A 25,820-nucleotide genomic window follows, 5' to 3' on the forward strand; every position below is an offset into this window, starting at 1 on the left:
CCTAAAGCCTCCTTGTTCATCTGCTATCCTATTCTCCGTCTTACTCTTAATTCTTTCAATTATAACTCTACCATACACTTTACCAGGTATACTCAACAGACTTATCCCCCTATAATTTTTGCACTCTCTTTTGTCCATTATTCACATTATATTATGCTCATGAATGTTTATTTGACCGGCCAGCTGGATGTGTACTGGACAAGTTACGTTATTTGTGCACTCTGGAATATCTACAAAAAGCAAGCATTTCCGCTGTTTTGATGTACTTTCAGTTTTAAAACTAATCAAAATCATCCTATTTCTGTAATGTATCTTCCATTCTATCAAATGAGATGAAGAAACCGAGAATACAACAATGAAAACCATACAAAAATACACTGCAAAGACACAGTTTTAAACCAAAAACACTGTCGCAGTTTTTTCTCATTATTCACTGCAATATTTTTTTTTATATGGTGCACACTTAACCGCATAGACTCATTCTCTCACATCTAGACCCAAATTTACCGCTAACAGTTTATCTGAGTGAGCGGAGCTCATGGCGTCATAATACGGGACCGACACTGGCTTCAAAGCTGTTATACATGTATAACGAGACCGACACTGAAAAGGTTAAACTTGATATTTATATACAGTGGACCCCCGCTTAACGATCACCTCCAAATGCGACCAATTATGTAAGTGTATTTATGTAAGTGCGTTTGTACGTGTATGTTTGGGGGTCTGAAATGGACTAATCTACTTCACAATATTCCTTATGGGAAAAAATTCGTTCAGTACTGGCACCTGAACATACTACTGGAATGAAAAAAGTTCGTTAACCGGGGGTCCACTGTACTTTTTCAAACTTAAATTGTGTCATATATTACAACATTCTTTCAAACTTAACTGGAAATTCTAGATATTTAGAATTTGTTTTGCCTTGTATTATCTGACTTCTCGCTTGTACACACACAGACTCACAGACATTATTCAGTAATGATTTCAGTGAGTGATTCAACTTCCTGCTGTTGTACTGAGTGCACCAAAGCTGCAAAATAAAAAAAGTTCACCAGACGCGCAACAAAAGCTCAAGAGATGTAAAGTAAAAGGACACAAGTGCAACTAATGTGACATTTTATTGTGGCAACGTTTCGCTCTCCAGGAGCTTTGTCAAGCCGTAATGGCTTGACAAAGCTCCTGGAGAGCGAAATGTTGCCACAATAAATTGTCACATTAGTTGCACTTGTGTCCTTTTACTTTACATATTGTCGATAATTCTACCAACATTATTACAAAAGCTCAAGAGATGTTTACAGCACACGAGTTAGTGGCTATACTGACTGAGACCCTCGCTGTGGACTCTATGTCTGGTGATCACCTGATCCGAGCATTGTTGGTCAACAACTAAGAGCACGTACGAAAACCAGGACATCTTTTCCTCGAATTCCTTGTTTGAAAATTAATTTGTCTGACAAGTAGTGCGTTTGACAACCAAGGTTCCACTGAACCAAGAAAGAGGTGTGCTCGTATGTATGTGGGGGTGGGGCGCACTAGGGATGTTGCCTGGGAGCCAAGGGGGCGGCAGCCTGATAAAGTTTGGGAACCACTGCTCTAAACTAGTTAAATATTGCTTTAATCAGATATTGCTTTAAACTCATCAAATATTACTCTAAACTCATCAGATATTGTTCTAAACTTATCAGATACTGCTCCTGATTAATATTCACATAAATCAGAAAATAAATTTTGTTGCAGGAACTCTTGTATTGTTATTATCATGACAAAACACTAACCTCTATAGCATGTATAGCATAGCTCTAATTTATTGAATCAACTTTTCACCTGGGCATTAAGTCAACTTAAGGTAACAACCAACATGCTCTGGGTATCTGGTGAGTTGGTCTGGGACTGTGGCATGGGGTACTGAACCCCGGAAAATTAACCCACCGGTAGGCTGGTTCTTTGAACCAGATTAAATAACCCAAAGGTAATCTGGTCCACTGAACTGGATTAATTAACCCTGGTCTCACACCGGGCTGCGGGGGCATTGACCCCCGAAACCCTCTCCAGGTATACTCCAGGTAGGCTGGTTTTTCAAACCACGTAACCTTCAAGGGAGGGTCACTGACGCTGGTGAAGGGCTCTCAATCTAGGGAATTGGATCTGTGCTCCAGTTCCCTGAATTGAGCCTAAATGCTTTCCAACCTCCTTCTCCATAAGAGTGTATAATCCCTGTGGGTTTAACACTCCTCCGTGATAATAATTCAAACCAGATTATCTCCCCTTTAGGCTGGTCCTTCAAACCGGATTAATATTTTTCGACGTGCATACCTGTGTTGATGTGTGTTGACGTGTCTAGCTGTCTGGTGCTGTTTTTTTATAGGTTGAGCAGCTGCAGGAGAAGGTAGAGAAGGCCCAGGGGGAGATCTACAGGCTGAAGGCCAGGCTGGAGAACGCTCAGAGTGAGAAGGACAGTGTACAGGAGGAACTTGAAAGAGCTCAGGCTACTGTTGCACGGCAACACAGTGAGCGAGAACGTTGGGTGAACGAGGTGGGTGATATTGATGTGTTGTGATTGTGCAACTGTTTGCTGTTCTGGGTGATTGTTCACTGTTCTGAATGTTCACTGTTCTGAGTGACTGTTTATGTACCTCCTTAATTCTCCCACTTGCCTACTTCCTAGCTCATAATTTGTTCCATCTGCTGTCATCTACTGTACCATCTACTGTCATCTACTATCATCTACTGTGCCATATGTCATATACTGTACATCTATTGTGTCATTTACTGAACCATCTATTGTGTCATATATTGTGTCATTTAGTGTGCTGTCTACTGTACCTGCTACTGTTACATCTACTGTATCAAGTACTGTGTCATCTATTGTAGCAGTTACTCTTACATCTATGTGTCATATACTGTACCATCTACCTTGTCATCAATTTTTATCTACTGTACCATCTACTCTGTCATCTGTGTCATATACCATACCATCTACTGAACCATTTACTGTACCATCTACTTTACCATCTACTGTAATATCAACTGTACCATCTATTGTACTGTCTATTTTACCATCTATTGTAATATCTACTGTATCATCTGCTGTGGCATCTACTGTACCATCTACTGTCATGTTCTGTGCAATCTACTGTTATCTATTGTACCTTCTACTCTTCATCTACTGTACCATCTAGTATACCATCTAGTGTACCATCTACTTTACCAAATAGTGTACCATCTAGTGTACCTTCGACTGTACCATCTACTGTACCATCTAGTATACCATCTAGTGTACCATCTACTTTACCAAATAGTGTACCATCTAGTGTACCTTCGACTGTACCATCTACTGTACCACCAGGTTGACAAGCTGAGAGAGGAGCTAGAGAGATCTCAAGCCACAGTTGGTAAAGCCCAGATAGGTCAGGAGAAGACACAGTCATCACTGGATAAAGTACAGTCTGAATTGGATCAGTTACAGGAACGTTACGAGAGGCAGAGTGCTGAAATCAGGAGGGTGAGTACCTACTGAGTACCTGTGTTGTACCTGTGTGCTGAGTACCTGTGTGCTACCTACTGTGTACCTGTGTAGTACTTGCTGTGTACCTGTGTGATGAGTACCTGTGTGCTACCTACTGTGTACCTGTGTAATACTTGCTGTGTACCTGTGTGCTGAGTACCTGTGTGCTACCTACTGTGTACCTGTGTAGTACTTGCTGTGTACCTGTGTGCTGAGTACCTGTGTACTACCTACTGTGTACCTATGTAGTACTTGTTGAGTACCTGTGTAGTACCTACTGAGTGCTGAGTATCTGTGTAATACCTGCTGAGTACCTGTGTAGTACCTACTGAGTACCTGTGTACTGAGTACCTGTGTAGTACCTACTGAGTACCTAAATATTATCTACTGACTACCTATTTATTCTAGTGAGAACCTCTCTACTAAGTACCTGCCTACTCTGCTGAGTACCTACCTACTCTGCTGAGTACCTGTCTTCTTTCTAGGTAGCAATCTACTATATACTGAATGCCTACCTACTGACTCCCTGTCTACTATCTACCGAGTACCTATTCGCTATATACTGAGTAGCTCTTTACTGAGTACTATTTACTGATTACCTATTTACTGAGTACCTATTTACTGATTTCCTATTTTCTGAGTACCCATTTGCTATATTCTGAGTTCCTATTTACCGAATCTCTATTTACTGAGTACCTATTTTCTGTCGACTGGGTACCTACTTAGAACTTAATATATATAGGTACTTTGGTTTTAGTCTACTATCAGTGCTGGCATCTTGTGCTTAAGCAATTATTATCATTATTATTATTATTATTATTATCATTATTATTATTATTATTATTATTGTGATTATTATTATTATTATTATTATTATTATTATTATTACTGACTTAAGAAATCGTAATGACACGACGGGCTGGAGTTTTGAGACTCTATGACCGCGGGTTCAATCCCGGCCGGGGGTATGGTTTATTATTATTATTATTGTGATTATTATTATTATTATTATTATCATTATTATTATTATTTTATTATCATTATATATATATATATATATATATATATATATATATATATATATATATATATATATATATATATATATATATATATATATATGCAGAGCACTAAACCTGTAGGGGTGATCTGAAAAGATTTGGAAGTCAGGTTTGATCCAAGATAGGGTAGCTCCACCTCCTGGAAGTTGGAGCCCATCAGCTCACCCCATCTGCCAAGAACCTCCAGTATGGTCAAAGACACTGAAAATGAATAATGGGTAAAGATAATAGGCATGGGTATCAGGCATATTGTGTATATCTCACAGAAATATACCAGTATATGTGCTTGCCTGTTTGGATCAGTGAGAGCACATCTTTCCAGAGATTATATATATATATAGATAGATATGGTGGCCCAACAGCTAGCTGTGTGCTGGCTGCACCATTCTTGTAGGGTTCAAAGTTTATTCTCTATAAGGATTACAATGCTGAGTTTACAGAAATTTGGTTATTGTTTGGTTTACATGTAGTAAAATTGTGATTACAGAGTGTACCACTAGAACGTTTAGCATGGCTAGGCATTTCGGTCATAATGGGTGGTCCTGTGGTTTAAATCATCATGTGGTTCTCGCTTACCATGAGGTAGGCCAGTACAACATGGGTTCGAATCCTTGGCTAGCGCAGTGTTGTTATTGATCAATACCACTCGTGCCAAATAGGTAAAATTGGTCAATTAACAAGAACTCATTTAAAATTAAGTTCTTTCTAGAATTTTCTCTTATACATTTAAAGATTTTTTTTTCCATTTATGTTAATGTAAAAATTAATAATTTTGTACCAAAAGAACCTTAGAAAACTTACCTAACCTTATTATAACAAGTGCAATTTAATTTAGCCTAATCCAACTAAATATATTTTAGATAAGTTTACAGTAGTATAATAATAAACAAACATAATGAAATATGTTATTTTTATTAAGTTCAGAATAATTTTTGCAAAATTATTGCACACACAAATTTTCACTTGCCTTATTCAGCAAGAAGAGCATTGCTATTTAAGCCAAAATTGCAAGTTTTACCTATTCGACACAACATATATATATGAAAGAGGAAGTCTCCAGAGAAGTGTGCTCTCACTGCTTTGAGGTTTAATGGGATTAAAGTCTACTACATAAAGGTCATTAAGGCTGGTTGGTTGGGTAATGGGGTTTAAATTCAACTACTTGAGGGTCGTTAAGAATAGTTTGATGGTTAATGATTTTTTAAAGTCTGCTATGTGTCATTAAGGCTGCATGTCACCTGTATACCAACAGTCAACAATACTTTAATACCCTAAATAGCAATTAAACGTAAACTACCAGTGTATATGTGCTGAGATATACACTCCTCTCAGTGTATATACACAGAGATACACACTTCTCAATGTATAAATCCTTTTCATACAGAAGATATACAATTCATGTATACATATTGTCCAGGGAGATGGAGAATCAGTCAAGATAACTGTAGAATTTATGTGGGTGAAATTATTGTGTATAAGTTGTATATTTCCCAGGAATACATATGTATCTGTATTTTGCATTTTCTGTATGGCACATTGAAGCTGCATACTGGGCACATCTTTGATCCAATCGAAAGTGCGACATCGTATGCATTCAGTAATTTTCAAAGTACGCCCTTTGGATTTGTAAATGCTCCTCTCATTTTCCTGTGATTGATGTTCTCTTGTCTGTTCTGTTTTGTTATCGTTTGTAACATCTTCCTTGAGTTGTGTTTGACCCAGTGGGGTAATTACGCTTGGCGATTAAACCCCTCATTAACCACGGCACCTCTCGCCTCACGCTGCCCCAAGAGAGAGACAGGTCGGGAGAGCGCCACCAGGCCCGCTGCACCACACACACAAGTAATTGTCTCCTTACTGCATTACTGCCATCACCACCACCACTACCATCACCATCACTGACATCACCATGACAGGCATAAAGACACAATATGCAGAATAAGTTGATATATATATATATATATATATATATATATATATATATATATATATATATATATATATATATATATATATATATCCTTGGTTTTTAGTCCAAATTGCCTAATTCGGCTTAATCAGTGTGTGTGTGTGTGTGTGTATTTGCTGATTAAGCCAAATTAGGCAATTTGGACTAAAAACCAAGGCCCTCCTCTGCAAATTAACTGAAAGAAAATTTGTTTATAGCATAACTGCCAAATTTATATCTATCCACTAGACAGACAGATAGATAGAGTGATGCATACTGTGTTCATTTCTCACAGGGCTGGGCATGGGAACGCAAGATTGAGTCCTGGCCAGCCGCAGTTCTGTTATATATATATGTATGCAAACAGCTGCAGGCAGGCGATCTTAACTATACAAGACAAGTGCTTTCACACTTCTCACTGCATCATCAGGAGCTATGCAAAGTTGCAAGGCAACAGCTGAAGGAGTGAGGGGAAGTTTTCTCAGAGTAATGCAGTGAAAGTACCTGAGCTAGAGATTTCCACCCCCCCTGTGGCTTGTCTTGCATATATATATATATATATATATATATATATATATATATATATATATATATATATATATATATATATATATATATATATATATATATATACGTATATATATATATCATGGTGTTTCAGGTCACCAGTTGCTTCACTAATTGGGTTTAATGAAGTCAAGTGTGAGACACTGCTTGCTGGCATAGAGAACATGTATGCAACAGTGCAAAGACCTGAGATTCTTAATCGGGAAACAGGTCCTGGACATTATTCATTATGATAGAATGCGTACAAGTAATGTGTCATATAACTGGGCAGAGATGAGGGAGGAGAGGTCGTGTCAGGTTTTACCAAGGAGAAGTGAGGTCACCTCAAAGCTGTGGTCTGGTATCATGTGAGCTGAGTTACCAACGTGTTGATAAAAGTCTTCCAGTGCTGCTGTTTTTATGCCTTACAGACATTTGTCTGATAATGTTCTCAGCATTTATTAAACAGAATTTGTTCCTAGGTTGACATGGGATACTGACTTTAGGTGCCTGTCCAGCTCCATCTTGAAAACAACCAGGGGTCTATTGGTAATTCCTCTGGTTATATCAACACATTAATATCTTTCTAACAGCAGATAACTCTTAACAAATCATACACCATTACTGAGTCTACTCCATGAACAGCCATAACTGGTACGGCTTCATAGACCTACTAAACATCCATAAATTTTGGATTCCTATGTATATGGTGTCAATAAAAATGGTTGTCAGTGAATAATACTCATCAGAGGAGATCTTTACTGGGTTCTTGATACAGGCAGAGTGTCTAGGCTTGCCCTGGGGGCCAGCCAGAGCCCCAGCCTGCGTGGGGGGTAGAGAGAGGGACTTGATGCTTGTAGGCTGTCTTCTGCGTTAGTAGGAGCAGAGGCGTCGCTAGGGTTGGTGTCACCTGGGGCGGACTCTTTGGTGTCACCCCCATGAAATCCAAGGGTGGGGGGGGGATGGGGGGGAGTAAACTCCAGTTATGTCACTACTGCATGACCAGTAACTAATGTTTAGCGATGAGAACGTTTAAGGGCCATAAACTGAACAGAAGAATGCTTCTCAAATTTATTAATAAAAAAATAAATAATTGTAGTAATATTAAGGAAACATCAACTCAGATACCAATAGACTCTACATTTATTCACCTTCAAAAATGCAAAAAAAAAAAAAAACTTGAAAAAAATAAAGAAAAACATTGCAATATCAGAGAAACACTAGTTCCAATGTGATCTTGAGTACAGTTAACATCTCAGTGAATCTGATCTTACAATTCCTTGCCTTCAATCCTGCAAAATCATCTATCACATCATCAGAATCAATGATTTTTCCCTATATAGGCCTATTTGTACTCTGTAATCATATAATAGGCTATGTAGAAATGAAGGATTCTTCTCTTATGTTGGTGCAGCACTGTTTTGGGCATTAGTGTCACCTTCTTTAGAGGCTCTATGGTGTCACTCCCAAAATGGTGTCACCTGGGGTGGCCCCCCCACCCCCCATTATGGCACCACTGAGTAGCAGCATCTCACAGACTGAAGCTAAGCCTAAGTCCGTGAGATGGCAGCACAAGGGTGACACAAAATATAAGAGCAGCCTGATGCAAAATATAAACCCAACAGGGTATACATCGCTCGGGCACGCTATCTTCAGTTGACCCAAACCGTGTCAAATGACTGTTTAAAAGTCGATCTCCCTCTTGTAAGAACAGGGCACTTGCACAATATATATATATATATATATATATATATATATATATATATATATATATATATATATATATATATATATATATATATATATATGCATATATATCGACAAAACTTGGACAAAAATAATTCCTACAGGAAGGGAAGGAAAAAAGGGGGGGGTATGCTAAAAATATCGTGTGTCAACACACTGAGCCTCGGTGGGCATCACTGCATGCTTCCCTGGGTCTAGACAGATACTGCAACACATCAGGAGACATCGCTGTGGCTGCTCTGTGTATCAGGGTATGGTCTCATCTGCAACAGTGAAGCAGTCTTTGCAGTCATCATGGGGCAGTCACTACAGGGTTCACTCTACCTGGGGCACAACCTGTTGGTGCCCTCGAGTGAGGCATCGTCAGAACTGGCATCTGAGCAGGACTTCTTGTGACCATGTGACTCAGGACTTTTCTTGACTGGTTCTGTCAAAGGGGCAGTCAATGCTGGGCAATCTGCTCAGCACAGCTTGGTGCCGGGGAGAGGATGAGTCGTAGCATGAATGACTCAGGCATATCCGGAAGTTATAGCAGGGACGACTCTCTGACATGATGCCTACAAGAGTGGCGGGAATAATTAGGTATTCTATAGGATGCTTAGACAACTCGTGTATCTGACGCCTGGACTGGCTAGTGTCAGTTGACAAATGGTCACATTGGAGTAACATGTAACATGCGGGTGTTACAATGGTCTGGGCTCCCAGCCTGTGAGGGAGAGAGAGGAGGGACTTCTTGTCTGTAAGCTATCTGCTGCGAGTGAGTGCAATGCAGCATCTCACAGACTGAAGCTAGGTCTAAGCCCATGAGATGGCAGCACTAGCGTGGCATCAAATATAAGGCAGCCTGACACAGAGTATAAAACCCAACAGGGTATTCAATAATCACTTTACACATAGGTGGTAGAGCCTTGAACTGTCTTGCGTTGCCTCATGGTAACAGCCATCCTTCAGCCAGGGCCATTTGTAACATTCAAGATATCTGTATGTTCAATGTTAACATTGAAAACTTACCTGGAGACCTGGAGTTTACCTGGAGAGAGTTCTGGGGGTCAACGTCCCCATGGCCTGGTCTTTGACCAGGCCTCATGGTGGATCAGGGCCTGATCGCCAGGCTGTTACTGCTGGCTGCACTCAATGCAACGTACGAACCACAACCCGACTGGTCAGGTAACTTGTCTTGAAACTACGTTATTATTATTATTCCTGATGGAGATTATGGTAGTCCCCCAGTGCACCGTCTTAGTGATGCTGCTGCTCTATGTCGATTTCAACATCAGGTATTGGAACAGCTTCAGAAAATTTTTGGCCTGGCTATGGGTAATCCCCTTGGCTTTTTTCTACTCACTCTCTTCATGAAGATTCTTGCAATGGAAGAATTCAACTCCCTCATTCCTGTCGCTGTATACAGCTTGGGCATCAACTCTTACTGTCTAGGTATCCATGACTTCTTGACTCACAAAATCATAATAACAACTGCAAACAAATCAGGGAATGGTGAGGAAGGGAGGGTTTAAATTGTTTAATAATATACAATTAGCTATATCTCTGATCATCATAGGAAGGTTAGTATGGACCAAAACTATGACCTTAAATGCAGGATTTAACAGACGAATCCCAAACCAGTGTGACTGTGTCATACTCTAGCTCATGCCCCCTCAAAGTCTACATATGCTGCTGTGGGATTCATCTGTAAAGAAACCCTGCATTTGTGGTAACAATTGTGGCCCATGCTAACCTCCCTATGGTGTATAGAAATATAGCAAATTGGACGAATCTTAGTGAGCCAGTTGGTTCAGTTGTTAGCACACTGGTCTATCAACCTGCCATGGATTCAAATCTTACTCATTCCCTGGTTTATTTGAAGTAATTAAGATGCTGGCTTTATTAGCTAAAATTAGGCCTACCTGATTCACAGCTCTGATTTCCTGGTCAAAATTTTATAGACTGTGACAGTGTCATCAGGTGATCTCATTGCCACTCAGTTTAATCCTGATCTGATCTCTACACGACAATCAGGTGACCTCACTACTACTCAGTTTAACCCTGACCTGATCTCTGTATAATGTGTCTTTATGCCCAATTCTGCCCATCAGAATGCCCATTTGTACCTGATTGTGGTAATGCATTGTGGGTCAGCTGGTTGCATGGGTCACAGCCTTGGTTTATTCTGACTTCCTTAAGGCATGGTTTAAACCAGCCCCCTTATTTACCTAAACCAGTGCTCACTATGGTTTAAACCAGATATCTTTTCCCTAAATCAGCCCCATGTTTACCTAAACCAGTCCTCTGTTCACCTAAACCAGTCCTGTATTTACCTAAACAGCCCTCTGTGTATCTAAACTAGCCCTATGTTTACTTAAACCATCCCTCTGCATACCTAAACCAGCCATCCGTTTTACCTAAACCAGCCCTCTGAACCAGCCCTCAGTTTACCTAGACCAGCCCTATGTGTACCTAAACCAGCCCTCTGTATGGTTTAAACCAATTCTGTTTCCCAGTATGATTTACTAGGCTTTAAGCCTTTTTCTAGGCATGGTTTAAAAGGCTTTAAGCCTTTTTCTGAGCAAGGTTTAAAAGGCTTTAAACCTTTTTCTAGGCATGGTTTAAAAGGCTTTATGCCTTTATCTTGGCATGGTTTAAAATATTTTAAGCCTTTTTATTGGCATGGTTTAAAAGGCTTTAAGCCTTTCTCTAGGCATGGTTTAAAAGGCTTTAAACCACTTTCTTGGCATGGTTTAAAAAGCTTTAAACCACTTATTTGGCATGGTTTAAAAGGCTTTATGCCATTTTCTTGGCATGATATAAAAGGCTTTAAGCCTTTTTCTAGGCATGGTTTAAAAGGCTTTAAACCACTTTCTTGGCATGGTTTAAAAAGCTTTAAACCACTTATTTGGCATGGTTTAAAAGGCTTTATGCCATTTTCTTGGCATGGTTTAAAACGTTTTAAGCCTTTTTCTTGGCATGGTATAAAAGGCTTTAAGCCTTTTTCTAGGAATGGTTTAAAAGGCTTTAAACCACTTTCTTGGCATGGTTTAAAAGGTTTTAAGCCTTTTTCTTGGCATGGTTTATATAAACCCTGCAGCTTCTGCAGTCAGGAAGTCTGGGTTTATAAATATTTTCCTGACTTGCATTCAGTCTTGTGGTTTACAGTATACTCACAGTGTACTTCAGTATACTAACAGTATACTCATAGTATACATCTGAATGCTTTAGTATACCTCAGAATACTCCAGTATACTTCAAGATTCTCACAGTATATTTCAGTATACTCCAGTATACTTCAGGATTCTCACAGTATATTGCAGTATACTCACATTATACTACAGTATACTACAGTATACTACAGTACACTCTAGTATACTGCAGTATATTCCAGTATTCTGCAGTATACTGTAGTATATTACAGTATACTACAGTATGCTATAGTATATTACTGTATACTGTAGTATACTGTAGTATATTACAGTATACTACAGTATATTGTAATATACTACAGTATATTGTAATATACTACAGTATACTGTATATATTGCAGTATACTGTAGTATATTACAGTATATTGTGGTATACTACAGTATACTACCATACATAAAATAACAGTCTCCTAGATTGAGACACTTATGCAACATATGGGAATCTTTACTGAGGAAACGTTTCGCCACACAGTGGCTTCATCAGTCCAATACAAAGCAGAAAGGTGTAAGGAGAGGAGGAGTTTGAGGTAATCAGTCCCTCAGCCTGGAGTCGATGTGTTCAGTCCTTCAGTCTTGTAGAATGTACAGCATAGGGCCGTAGACGTGGCTTGGTGGTGGTGGCCTGGTGGCTAAAGCTCCCGCTTCACACACGGTGGGCCCGGGTTCGATTCCCGGCGGGTGGAAACATTTCGACACGTTTCCTTACACCTGTTGTCCTGTTCACCTAGCAGCAAATAGGTACCTGGGTGTTAGTCGACTGGTGTGGGTCGCATCCTGGGGGACAAGATTAAGGACCCCAATGGAAATAAGTTAGACAGTCCTCGATGACGCACTGACTTTCTTGGGTTATCCTGGGTGGCTAACCCTCCGAGGTTAAAAATCCGAACGAAATCTTATCTTTTATCTTATATACTGTAGTCAGGTGAGGCGAAGCAGGAGGAGGCGGGGTCATAGTGGTACCATCCACTAGTCGAAGTAGGTCTTCGTCCAAAGGTTGGACAAGTTTTGCATCATCATTGGATCGTGATACAAAGAATTCTTCAACCCGCCTCCTCCTGCTTCGCCTCACCTGACTACAGTATATAAGCCACGTCTACAGCCCTATGTTGTACATTCTACAAGATTGAAGGACTGAACACATTGACTCCAGGCTGAGGGACTGATTACCTCAAACTCCTCCTCTCCTTACACCTTTCTGCTTTGTATTGGACTGATGAAGCCACTGTGTGGCAAAACGTTTCCTCAATAAAGATTCCCATGTGTTGCATAAGTGTCTCAACCTTCAACTTGTCGGTTTTCTAAACCATTCAACACACACAGTTGGTCTACTAACTGATGCTTAAACAACTATAATGGTAACTATAATGGTTTACCTACAACTATAATAGTTTATCTACAACATTTCGCTCACTCTAGAGAGATCATCTTCCATAGTGATCAAAATGTTGTAATGACTCGTTAACTGGACCTTAAGAACATGTTTTATTGACTCGGTGATAGATATGTTGGTCCTGAGGGCTGATAGATGGAGCTAGGGTAATAGATAGACTCTTGGAATTATCATGTAAGTGGCTGTTGGAGTTAAATCCCCCATTGGTAGGGGAGTTATTATTATTATTATTATTATTATTATTATTATTGTTGTTTTTATTATTATTATTATTATTATTATTATTATTATTATTATTATTGTTATTACTATTAATTATCATTGCTGTTATTATTATTATTATTATTATTATTATTATTATTATTATTATTATTACCATTGTTATTATTGTTGTTGTTACATATATATATATATATATATATATATATATATATATATATATATATATATATATATATATATATATATATATATATATATATATATATATGTATATACATGTATATATATGTATATATATGTCGTGCCGAATAGGCAGAACTTGCGATCTTGGCTTAAATAGCAACGCTCATCTTGCCATATAGGACAAGTGAAAATTTGTGTGTGCAATAATTTCGCCAAAATCATTCTGAACCTAACGAAAAAAATATATTTGATTGTGTTTGTTTAGTATTAAATTATTGTAAATGTATTTAAAATATATTTAGTTGGGTTAGGCTAAAATAAATTACTCTTGTTATAATAAGGTTAGGTAAGCTTTCTAAGATTCTTTTGGTGAAAAATTAAAAAATTTTACATTAACATTAATGAAAAAATATATCTTTAAACGTATAAGAGAAAATTTCAGAAAGGACTTAATTTTAAATGAGTTCTTGCTAATTGACCAGTTTTACATATTCGACATGACATATATATATATATATATATATATACATATATACATATATATATATATATATATACAGTGGACCCCCGCTTAACGATCACCTCCAAATGCGACCAATTATGTAAGTGTATTTATGTAAGTGCGTTTGTACGTGTATGTTTGGGGGTCTGAAATGGACTAATCTACTTCACAATATTCCTTATGGGAAAAAATTCGGTCAGTACTGGCACCTGAACATACTACTGGAATGAAAAAAGTTCGTTAACCGGGGGTCCACTGTATATATATATCAGTTAACAAATTTTCTGTTCAGGGAAATGATTCTAATTCGAAGCTCAGTCACTAATTTGGAAATTAATTTTAATTATTTCAGTGTGAGATTAAGTAGTTGTGTTCTGACGATGGCTTCAGAAGAGAGCGAAATATCATGTAGATATTACCTCAGAATTGTGTTTAAGTTGAGGAAGACTTTCAGGTTATCAGTCCCACAGCCTTGAGTCGATATGTTCTGCCCATCAATCTGTAGGCCTACAGCTGTCCTGGAGTTGAGGTGTTCAGTTTATTAATATATAGGCCTGCAGTAGGCCTGGAGTCTGTTTTCAGTGCATCAATTTGTAGGCCTACAGTAGGCCTGGAGTCTGTTTTCAGTGCATCAATTTGTAGGCCTACAGTAGGCCTGGAGTCACTAGACTCTACACACCAACACCAGGCTGAGAGACTGTACATCTTAAACTTCTCATCTCTAACTATTCTTGTTAGTAGAGAACTGAAGAAGACATTGTTATGTACCACACAGGTCCAGGCAGAGAGAGAAAAGCATGCTTACGACTACGAGCAAATCCAGAGTCAGTTAGACAAGGCCCACGGTCAGAACGCACGACTCTCTAAGGAACGCGAGGCGGCCCAACACGAATCTGACAGACTTCGTGAGAAGTACGAAAAGGCACAGGTGCGTAACTCCCTTTTCGTTAATGACAGCCTGCTTCTTCCCCCAGCATGGTATAGACGCAGATCTGATAGCAACAGCTAAATTTTGCGTCAATAAACCCAATCCCCCAAAATGTCAATTTTGCAGCATTAGTGAAAGACGTAGCACGTCAAGACTAGATAGTTCTTGTTACAATGAATTTGAGTAGTAGAGTAAGTCCTGCTATGATCCACTTTTGCCGGAGGGCATTAGTATAGGACACCCCGCTATGATCCGCTTTTGTCATAGGGCATTAGTATAGGACACCCCACTATGATTCACTCTTGTCAGAGAGCATCATTATAGGACACCCCAATATGATTCACTTTTGTTGGAGGGCATCAGTATAGGACACCCCAATATGATTCACTTTTGTCAGTGGGTATTAGTATAGGACACCCCAATATGATTCACTTTTGTTGGAGGGTATTAGTATAGGACACCCCAATATGATTCACTTTTGTCAGTGGGTATTAGTATAGGACACCCCAATATGATTCACTTTTGTTGGAGGCTGGACCAAATTACGTCCAATTCCTCAAGATTAATCCATCCATTACCTAGGCTCCAGCTCCTGGACTATCCAGCTCCACTTCCTTGGATGGAGAGTATCCTCTCGTACACCCTGCTGCAATTCCTTGGGTCAAGATCCTCCCCTAGCACCTTTTGAACAAGATCTCCCCCCCTCACATCCCTTCCCTTATCACCACCCACAGCCTCACCCCTCCACCCATACTCCAGTTCCTTGAATCAAGATCCCTCCTCATCCTCCATCTCTTGGACCAGGACTAATCTAGCTCTTGGACTGAGATAAATCCTGTTCCATTTTCCTTGGATCAAGAATATAATCACCTGACATCCTCCTTTATGACCCTTGACAACCACTATGATCACCATCATGGCCCTTGACCACCTCTATGATCACCATCATGACCCTTGACCACCTCTATGTTCACCATCACAACCCTTGACCATCTCTGTGATCACCATCATGACCCTTGACCATCTCTGTGATCACCATTACGACCTATGACCACCTCTATGATCACCATCACGACTGCTGACCGCCTTTTTGATCACCATCACGGCCCTTGACCATCCCCATGCTCACCATCACGACTCCTGACCACCTCTATGATCACCATCATGACCCCTATAACCCCTCACTATAACCTTCATAACCCTAATGACAATTCAGCAACAGTTGTACATCAACAAAATTCTTTTCTTGTGTTGGGTGGGAATGTTTGTCGATCAGATAAAAGTGTCAAGTGTGTCACCGGTTGGAGTGAATTGAAGAATATTTTGGAGACTCTGGAAAACAATTTTCAATGAACTATCACAAAATGAAGATTATGTAAGCTTGATGATTCTTCTAGGAAGATTTAATGTTTTTTTATGTCTTCTATGAAGATTTAAAAAAAAAAAAACAGATTTTGGTGATTGTGATTTGATGTAGCGTAATTTTTTGGTGATTGTGATTTGATGTAGTGTAATTTTTTGGTGATTGTGATTTGATGTAGTGTAATTTTTTGGTGATTGTGATTTGATGTAGTGTAATTTTTTGGTGATTGTGATTTGATGTAGTGTAATTTTTTGGTGATTGTGATTTGATGTAGTGTAATTTTTTTGGTGATTGTGATTTGATATATTGTATTTTTTTAGGATTATTCAAAAGTGTGATCATCTAGAGTACATGTATATAATAGAGCTCTGTACCTCCCGTTCCTTTATGATTTGTCTAAAATGGGCCACAACATTGTCATTGTAATAGTCACCAGTACGGCTTGCAATAGCTGTGTTAGGGTGATTTTCATCCATAAAGGTTTGCAGTTCAACCCACTTTGCACACATTTCCTTAATCGTTGAAGTAAGCATAATGGATTCCACAACTAGCATAGGCGTCTCAGGGTAAGCCCCAAACCCTTCAAAATCTTTCTTAATTTCCATACTAATTCTCACCCTTTTTATCACAGGGTTGGCACTAGAAGCTTTCTTGGGGCACATGGTGACTTATTTTGCAGGTGTAATCACTAAAAACGCTGTGATAATATGAAATGTTCCAATTGTATGTTTGGATGCAACCGCAGTGGCTGGCTTGTAAACACTGCGCAGGCCACACGTGGATGTGTCTCGAATGGAACGAATCACGTTGGTCGAGTTTTTTAGCGCTAGTCGAGGCAAAATTTTTGCGTTAACCCTTAAATGGTCCAAACAGATAGACGTTCAAATTCGTAGCTACAAAAGTAGATCTACTTTTTTTTTACATATTTTCAAATATAACAGAAAACAAATGTAGATAAAAGTTTTTTTACACGTTTTTTACATGTAAAACAAAAAAAAAAGATCTACATTTTTTTACATACTTTCAGATGTTGAAAAAACGTATAGATACGTTTGGACCATTTAAGGGTTAAAATGTATCGCTAGTCGGATTTAACGTTATACGATGCCATCGTTGGTCGAGGGTCCACTGTAGTTTGACGTAGAATTTTTGCAAACATTGTTTAGTTCATTAATGATTTTTTAATGTAATTTATAAGTAATTTGAGATGAAAATCTTGGTTGGTTTGGTACTTTTGGTTGCAAAGTCAATAATATTCAGAGTGTTTGGGAAATTTTAATACATAATCATGAAATTCTTTCTGTGTGGATCACTACTTTTGGGGTCAAGAAATTTCATTGAATCTCCTAAATCTGGGTTTTCAGGATTCTTTAAAAAATTTAATTCATAATAGTGAACCCTGCTTTAACCCTTTCAGGGTCCAAGGCCCAAATCTGGAGTCACGCACCAGTGTCCAAGAATTTAAAAAAAAAAATTTGTTATTTTTTCTTATGAAATCGTAGAGAATCTTTTTGTGAAGGTAATAAAACAAAAAGTACGAAATTTGGTGGAAAATTGACGAAATTATGCTCTCGCGAATTTTGATGTGTCAGCGATATTTATGAATCGGCGATTTTGCCGACTTTGACTCCCATTTTAGGTCAATTACATTATTCCAATCAACCAAATTCTTAGCTATTTCACTAGAATTACTTCTATTCTATCGATTGAGCACAAGAAATCGCCAAGTCAACTGTTTCAACTACAAAATAAAGTGATCGGAAATTGTTAATTTGGCCAATTTAACACAAAGTTCAAAATATTCCAATTTCAAAATAGGGTCCAGAATGAACAATGTAGGCATTCCTGGCACTAAACTAACATTTCCTCTGTTCATTAGTTATGTTTTGAGGCTTTACAAATAAATTCCATTTTGTTTTTTTATTCACATAATGAATTTTTATTCACACCAAAAAATAGAAGATTTACTGTTATGCAATACTGTAATAATTGTATAAATATCATCACCATATTTGTGAATGTATATTAGACCCACCAGCTGACGTGTATTAGACGTGTGAGGTCGTTTGTTTACTCTTGAATATCGGCAAAAATTTAACATTTCCGCTACTTTGAGCTCAGTTTCAAGCCATTTCCAATGCTGAAACCAATCAAAATCATCTCTATTTCTGTAACATGTCTTCCATTCTATCAAATGAGACCAAGAAATCGCAAATACAACTATAAAAAACATACGAAAAAACACTGCAAAGTTGCTGTTTTAATCGAAAAATCATGATTTCATTTTTTTTCTCTCATTATACACAGTGTGCTGCAGGATCTGTTTTATGTGGTGCACACACATACCACATAGATGTATTCTATCATATCTAGGCCCAAATGTACCACTCACAGTTTATCAGAGTGAGCTGAGCTCATGGCGTAGATCTACGGTTTGGACCCTGAACATAAAGCCGTAGATCTACGGGACGGACCCTGAAAGGGTTAAGGAGAATCAAAATACTGACGAGTTATTGTGCAACAGTCGTAAATCGACGAAAATATTTTGTTTTGGCAGCTGGAATGTTTGTGGGTCTAGGGAAAAAGGTCTGTACTCACCTAATTGTGGTTGCAGGGGTCAAGACTCAGCTCCTGGCCCTGCCTCTTCACTGATCGCTACTAGGTCCTCTCTCTCTCTGCTTCCTGAGCTGTATCATACCTCTTCTTAAAACTATGTATGGTTCCTGCCTCCACTACTTCACTTGCTAGGCTATTCCACTTCCTGACAACTCTATGACTGAAGAAATACTTCCTAACGTGTGTGTATGCATATTGGAGTAGAGGTTGATTAACGCTTAAACTGTCCAAACATAGATCTATGTTTACTCACGTAGTGCTCCGAATATAGATTTCACATTTGAAAGCATGTAAAATAAATCGTAGATTTACGTTTGGACAGTTTAAGGGTTAAATACACAAAGTGTATGCTTATGAGCAGAGTAAATTTTTAGAGAAGAAAGAACTAGCTCCATGGGGAAGTGGAACAGAATTCTTCCTGCATAAGCCATGCGTGTCGTAAGAGGCAACTAAAATGCCGGGAGCGAGGGGCTAGTAACCCATTCTCCTGTAAACATTACTAAATTTAAAAAGAAAAAACTTTAGTTTATCTTTTTAGGTCACCCTGCTTCAGTGGGATATGACCAGTTCTTTGAAAAATAAAAAAAATTATTAGAACTAATATTGAGCTGGAGGAGGAGTGAGGAAGGGTTCTTGATTCAAGGACTTGAAGCATATGACTCAGCTTTTGTGAATACTTACCTTTGAAATATATTATCTATAAAAGTTTTTAGAAGAGTTTTGGCATGTAATATCTAATAGTTTTGGGTATTATTGTGTGTAAGATATGGATAGTCTTAGATGGTATAGGAAGGGAGGTGGTAGGGGATCGTGATCCAAGGTACTCACCTAATTGTGGTTGCAGGGGTCGAGACTCAGCTCCTGGCCCCGAAGGTGTAGCAGTATAGGTGTTTATTTAGTAGATTTAAAGATAAAGTAAAGAGAGCTATGTGGAATAAACAGAATATATAAGAGTTAATTGTGGAGCTTAATTGTTATACATTGTGGAGCTTAATTGTTATACATTGTGACTAATTATATATTGGACTTATTCGGAAATATTAGTGAAAAATGATCAATTTATAATGAATTACAACCTCTCCTCACTTAACGATGGAGTTCCGCTCCTAAGACCACATTGTTAAATGAATTCGTGGCTAAGTGAGGATCATGCTATAATGGTAGTGAGTTTGTGTAAACATCTTTGATATTGCTTTCATGCCACCTTTGCATCATTTATAACATTTCTGGTATCCAGTGGACCCCCGGTTTACGATCAGCTCCCAATGCGACCAATTATGTAAGTGTATTAATGTAAGTGCTTTTGTGCGTGTATGTTTGGGGGTCTGAAATGGACTAATCTAATTCACAATATTCCTTATGGGAACAAATTCGTTCAGTACTGGCACCTGAACATACTTCTGGAGTGAAATAATATCGTAAACCGGGGGTCCACTGTACTTTTAAATGTTTATGCAGTAGTGTACTGTACATTGTAATAAACAGAATAGAGGAAATCACCGGTGGCCCGGTGGCCTGGTGGCTAAAGCTCCCGCTTCACACACGGAGGGCCCGGGTTCGATTCCCGGCGGGTGGAAACATTTCGACACGTTTCCTTACACCTATTGTCCTGTTCACCTAGCAGCAAATAGGTACCTGGGTGTTAGTCGACTGGTGTGGGTCGCATCCTGGGGGACAAGATTAAGGACCCCAATGGAAATAAGTTAGACAGTCCTCGATGACGCACTGACTTTCTTGGGTTATCCTGGGTGGCTAACCCTCCGGGGTTAAAAATCCGAACGAAATCTTATCTTATCTTATCTTATCTTATCTCTAATATACATTATTAGGTATAAATACTGGTCAGAGAGCCCATCGTAAGTCTGAGGCATTGATAAATGAGTATGTCACTAAGTGAGGAGAGGCTATATGCAATAAGATCACAGTAAACGGGTGATATCACAAAATACAAAGCCACCACCGTGAACAAGTAGTGAAATTCCAAGAGTATCATAATGGGAGGTGTGTAATGTCAGACATGACCGTGACATGATATCCCAGTCTTATATAGCCTTCTGCTGTTGTTGTTGTTGCAGGTCCTTGATGATGTGAGAAATCACAGAGGACCTTGGAATTTCACTATGTTTTCACAGTGGTTATTGTGTATAATGAAATATAACTTTAATGTGTCTGCCTAATTTAGTTAGCAAAATTTTGAAATATTCTATTCACCATGACCCTGGAGTGGTACTAGATAAATATAACTTAAGAAATCACTGGCGAGGTCACCACTATTATACCACATAGTGAAAAATGACCTTCTTTAAAAGGTGGTTATGGGTCATGATGGTGATCATAGAGGTGGTTAGGGGTCATGATGGTGATCATAGAGGTGGTTATGGGTCATGATGGTGATCATAGAGGTGGTTAGGGGTCATGATGGTGATCATAGAGATGGTTATGGGTCATGATGGTGATCATAGAGGTGGTTAGGGGTCAAGATGGTGATCATAGAGGTGGTTAGGGGTCATGATGGTGATCATAGAGGTGGTTAGGGGTCATGATGGTGATCATAGAGGTGGTTATGGGTCATGATGGTGATCATAGAGGTGGTTAGGGGTCAAGATGGTGATCATAGAGGTGGTTAGGGGTCATGATGGTGATCATAGAGATGGTTAGGGGTCATAATGGTGATCATAGAGGTGGTCAGGGGTCATGATGGTGATCATAGAGGTGGTTAGGGGTCATGATGGTGATCATAGAGGTAGTTAGGGGTCATGATGGTGATCATAGAGTTGGTTAGGGGTCATGATGGTGATCATAGAGGTGGTTAGGGGTCATGATGGTGATCATAGAGGTAGTTAGGGATCATGATGGTGATCATAGAGGTGGTTAGGGGTTATGATGGTGATCATAGAGGTTGTCAGGAGTCATAAAGGAGGATGTCTTGTGATGGCATTTTTGATCCAAGGAAAATTGAACAGGGTTCATCTTGGTCCAGGAGCTAGAGTGGTCTTGGTTCAAGAGATGCAGGATGAGGAGGGATCTTGATTCAAGGAACTGGAGTATGGGTGGAGGGGTGAGGCTGTGGGTGGTGATAAGGAGAGGGATGTGAGGGGGGAAGATCTTGTTTAGAGGAGTTGGAGTCAAGAGGTGCTAGGGGAGGATCTTGATCCAAGGAATTGCAGCAGGGTGTAAGAGAGGATACTTTGCATCCAAGGAAGTGGAGCTGGATGGTCCAGGAGCTGGAGTCTAGGCAATGGAGGGATTAATCTTGAGGAATTGGAGGTAAGTTGGTCCAGCCTCCAACAAAAGTGAATCATATTGGGGTGTCCTATACCAATACCCTCTTGACAAAAGTGCATCATAGTGGGACTTACTCTACTACTTATCCGCTATGGAAATTCTGCTGGCTGGAATGAAATTTTGCTGCAGTTAGCCTGCCCAGCTTTTGACCTGACCAGAATGACCCAAAAAAAATCTGATATTGATTGCCTGAAATGAGCTTTTGTTGACCTAAAGATTGCAGCTGTAGAGCATCTCACAGCATCCTTGAATCTTCTTTCATCTCGATGTATTCGAGTCCTGGCTAATCCTTCCAGCTGGTTCTCCTGCAGACACAGATGGCTCGCATGCAGAAGGAGAGGGAAGTGGCCTCTTCTGAAGTGGAAGAGATAACAGAGAAAGTGGAGCTGTTGCAAGCACAGCTGGGCAAGGCACACAGGGACCGCGAGACTGCCTTTGGGGACCTGGAACTGCTTAAGGAGAAGTATGAGAAAACATCAGCACAGATCCAGAAGCTCATGGTAGGTGCTGTGTTGACAAGGGAGAGGTGAAACACTGCGGTACCAGGACTGCTGTGTTAGTTTTGGCACGTACAACTCCTTAGTTTGCTGGAATATGCTAGTTTAGCGATGGAAAACACCTTAGCTTGCTGGAATATGCTAGTTTAGGGAGGTAAACTACCTTAGTTTATTAGATTATGCTGGTTTAGGGATATAAAACACCTCAGTTTGCTAGAATATGCTAACAAACTAAAGGGTCAGTTTGGAACATAAAACACCCAAGTTTGCCTAGTCTGTCCTAGCCATTGCTTTAGTATGCTAGTTTGGGACTGTTAAATTGTCAGTTTTGGGATGTAAAAAACACTAGTTTGCTAGATTATACTAGTTTAGGGACATAAAACTCCATAGTTTGCTAGAACATGCTAGTTTAGGGACATAATACACCTTAGTTCTCTAGAATAAGCCAATTTAGGGAGGTGAAACTTCTTAGTTTGCTAGAATATGCTAGTTTAGGGATGGAAAACACTACTCTTCTAGAATATTCTAGTCTAGGATTCTTAACGGGTCAGTTTGGGATGCAAAATGCACTGCTAGTTTAGGTTAGGCTAAGTTAGGATAAGGTTCGACGGGAAACAGGACAAGCATTTCCTGAGGCGGGTCTTCATCACATGATGGCCCACAGTTGCAGCTTTTGGTTATCTGACCGAGACCTTCCGCTGGCTTACCCCTAAAACCCCCTTTTAAATCTATGGTTAAAACCTTTTCATGTTAGTGCTAGTTTAAAATTTCCAGAACCTCATGCTAGTTTACCCTGGCAGCTGCTAGGATATTTGAGTCTATCCTAGCCATTGCTAGGATATCCTAGTCTATCCTAGCTATTTTGCTAGGATATCCTAGTCTATCCTAGCTATTTTGCTAAGATATCCTAGTCTATCCTAGCTATTTTGCTAGGATATCCTAATCTATCCTAGCCATTGCTAGGATATCCTATTCTATGCTAGCCATTGCTAGGATATCCTAGCAATGGCTAGGATATCCTGTTGTGTCCTAGCCTTTGCTAGAATATCCTAGTCTATCCTAGCTACTTTGCTAGGATATTCTAGTCTATCCTTGCCATTGCTATAATATCCTAGTATATCCTAGCTATTGTTAGGATATCCTAATTTATCCTAGCCTTTTCTAGAATATCCTAGTCTATGCTAGCTATTTCTAGGATATCCTAGTCTATCCTAGTCATTGCTAGGACATCCTAGTCATTACTAGACTATCCCAGTCTATCCTAGCTATTGCTAGGATATCCTAGTCTATCCTAGCTATTGCTAGGATATCCTAGTCTATCCTAGCTATTGCTAGGATATCCTAGTCTATCCTAGCTATTGCTAGGATATCCTAGCCAAAAATTTAGAATTTTTTTGATCAGAGGAAAATTAAATAATTTTGATATTCAGAATGAGGTGCCAAGAGCTACAGCCCCTGAGGAATGGGAGGTTAATAGGCTTGATCCGAGAAGAGGAAGGCTGATATAACTCCTCGGATCAAGAGCTCTTCACTTCAGCACTTGAACTATCAAAATTTCCAGTTTATATATAATTCTCAATCCTCAAAAAATTATCCATAAATTCTCAGTTAATTCTCAGTAATTCTCAATAAATTTTTAATAAATTCTCAGTTAATTCTCAATAAATTTTTAATAAATTCTCAATAATTCTCAATAATTTTTTAATAAATTCTCAGTTAATTCTTAAATTCTCAATTCTCAATAAATTCTCAATAAATTCTAAATTCTCAATAAATTATAAATTCTCAATTCTCAGTAAATTCTCATTTTTTTAAGAAATTCTCAATTAATTCTCAAGTTCTCAATTAATTCTGAATAAATTCTCAACAGATTCCCAATTTATTCTAAATTTACAACCCAGACCTGTATTATTATTTTTTTTAAATTTCGAAAAAGCCTTAAATTCTTGAATAATTTTCACGTACAGCCTCTCCTCACTTAACGACAGAGTAGCGTTCCTAAGAACATGTCACTAAATGAATTCGTTGCTAAGTGAAGAACATACTATAATGGTAGTGGGTTTGTGTCAACTATTTTTGATAATGTTTTAATGTCACCTTGGCACCATTTATAACATTTCTGGTATATTTTTAAATGTTTATGCAGTAGTGTACTGTATATTGTAATAAACAGAACAGAGGAAATCGGTTCTAATATACGTACATTATTTAGGTATAAATTCTGGTCAGAGAGCCCATCGTAAGTCTGAGTCGTTGATAAACGAGTACGTCACTAAGTGAGGAAAGGCTCTAATTAGTTGAGATTATTTTGGAATACTTTTACCCATAGAGAGCAGTGGAATGTTGCAGTTTGTTGATTATAAGAAAATAACTTAACAAATTCCCACTTTTTACACATTAGATTTTGTTTTTTAGTTCAGTGGCATGATGAGTTGAGTGATGAGTTCAGTAGTGAGGAGTTTAGTAGAGTGATGAGTGACAATGGTTCGGTGGATTGCCGGAGCTCTAAGTGCCAGACCAGTTTAGAAACCAGACCACTTTAAAAACAAGACCAGTCTAAAAAACTGACGAGTGTAGAAACCAGACAAGTCTAGTAACCACACCACTTTAGAGACCATACTAATTTAGAAACCAGATCAGTCTAGAAATCAGACCAGTTTTTAGACTGGGCCAGCGTAGAGACCTGACCAGTTTATAAATGAGACAAGTGTAGAAACCAGATCAGTTAAGGGACCAGAGAAAAATCAGACCAGTTTAGAAACCAGAACTTTTTAGAAACCAGGCCTGTTTAGAAACCAGACTATTTTAGAAACTAGGTCAGTTTAGAAACCAGA

At 38.8% G+C, this 25,820-nt stretch overlaps 1 protein-coding gene across 7 annotated transcripts in view; it reads left to right on the forward strand.

Annotated features, from left to right (window-relative positions):
* Positions 1 to 25,820, forward strand: part of brp (ELKS/RAB6-interacting/CAST family member bruchpilot) — a 129,542-nt gene that overhangs the window by 23,416 nt on the left and 80,306 nt on the right. For 4 of the 7 annotated variants that reach the window (XM_070080196.1, XM_070080190.1, XM_070080191.1 and 1 more), the window contains 5 exons: positions 2,366 to 2,533; positions 3,347 to 3,502; positions 6,358 to 6,408; positions 15,073 to 15,225; positions 22,801 to 22,989. In XM_070080196.1, the coding sequence (XP_069936297.1) occupies positions 2,366 to 2,533; positions 3,347 to 3,502; positions 6,358 to 6,408; positions 15,073 to 15,225; positions 22,801 to 22,989 (717 nt within the window). The remainder of the gene's footprint in view (positions 1 to 2,365; positions 2,534 to 3,346; positions 3,503 to 6,357; positions 6,409 to 15,072; positions 15,226 to 22,800; positions 22,990 to 25,820) is intronic. The other 3 variants (XM_070080192.1, XM_070080193.1, XM_070080194.1) reach the window with 2 other exon arrangements.

This window comes from Cherax quadricarinatus, unplaced genomic scaffold (genome assembly GCF_038502225.1).
Source record: "Cherax quadricarinatus isolate ZL_2023a unplaced genomic scaffold, ASM3850222v1 Contig214, whole genome shotgun sequence".
Lineage (NCBI taxonomy): Eukaryota > Metazoa > Arthropoda > Malacostraca > Decapoda > Parastacidae > Cherax > Cherax quadricarinatus.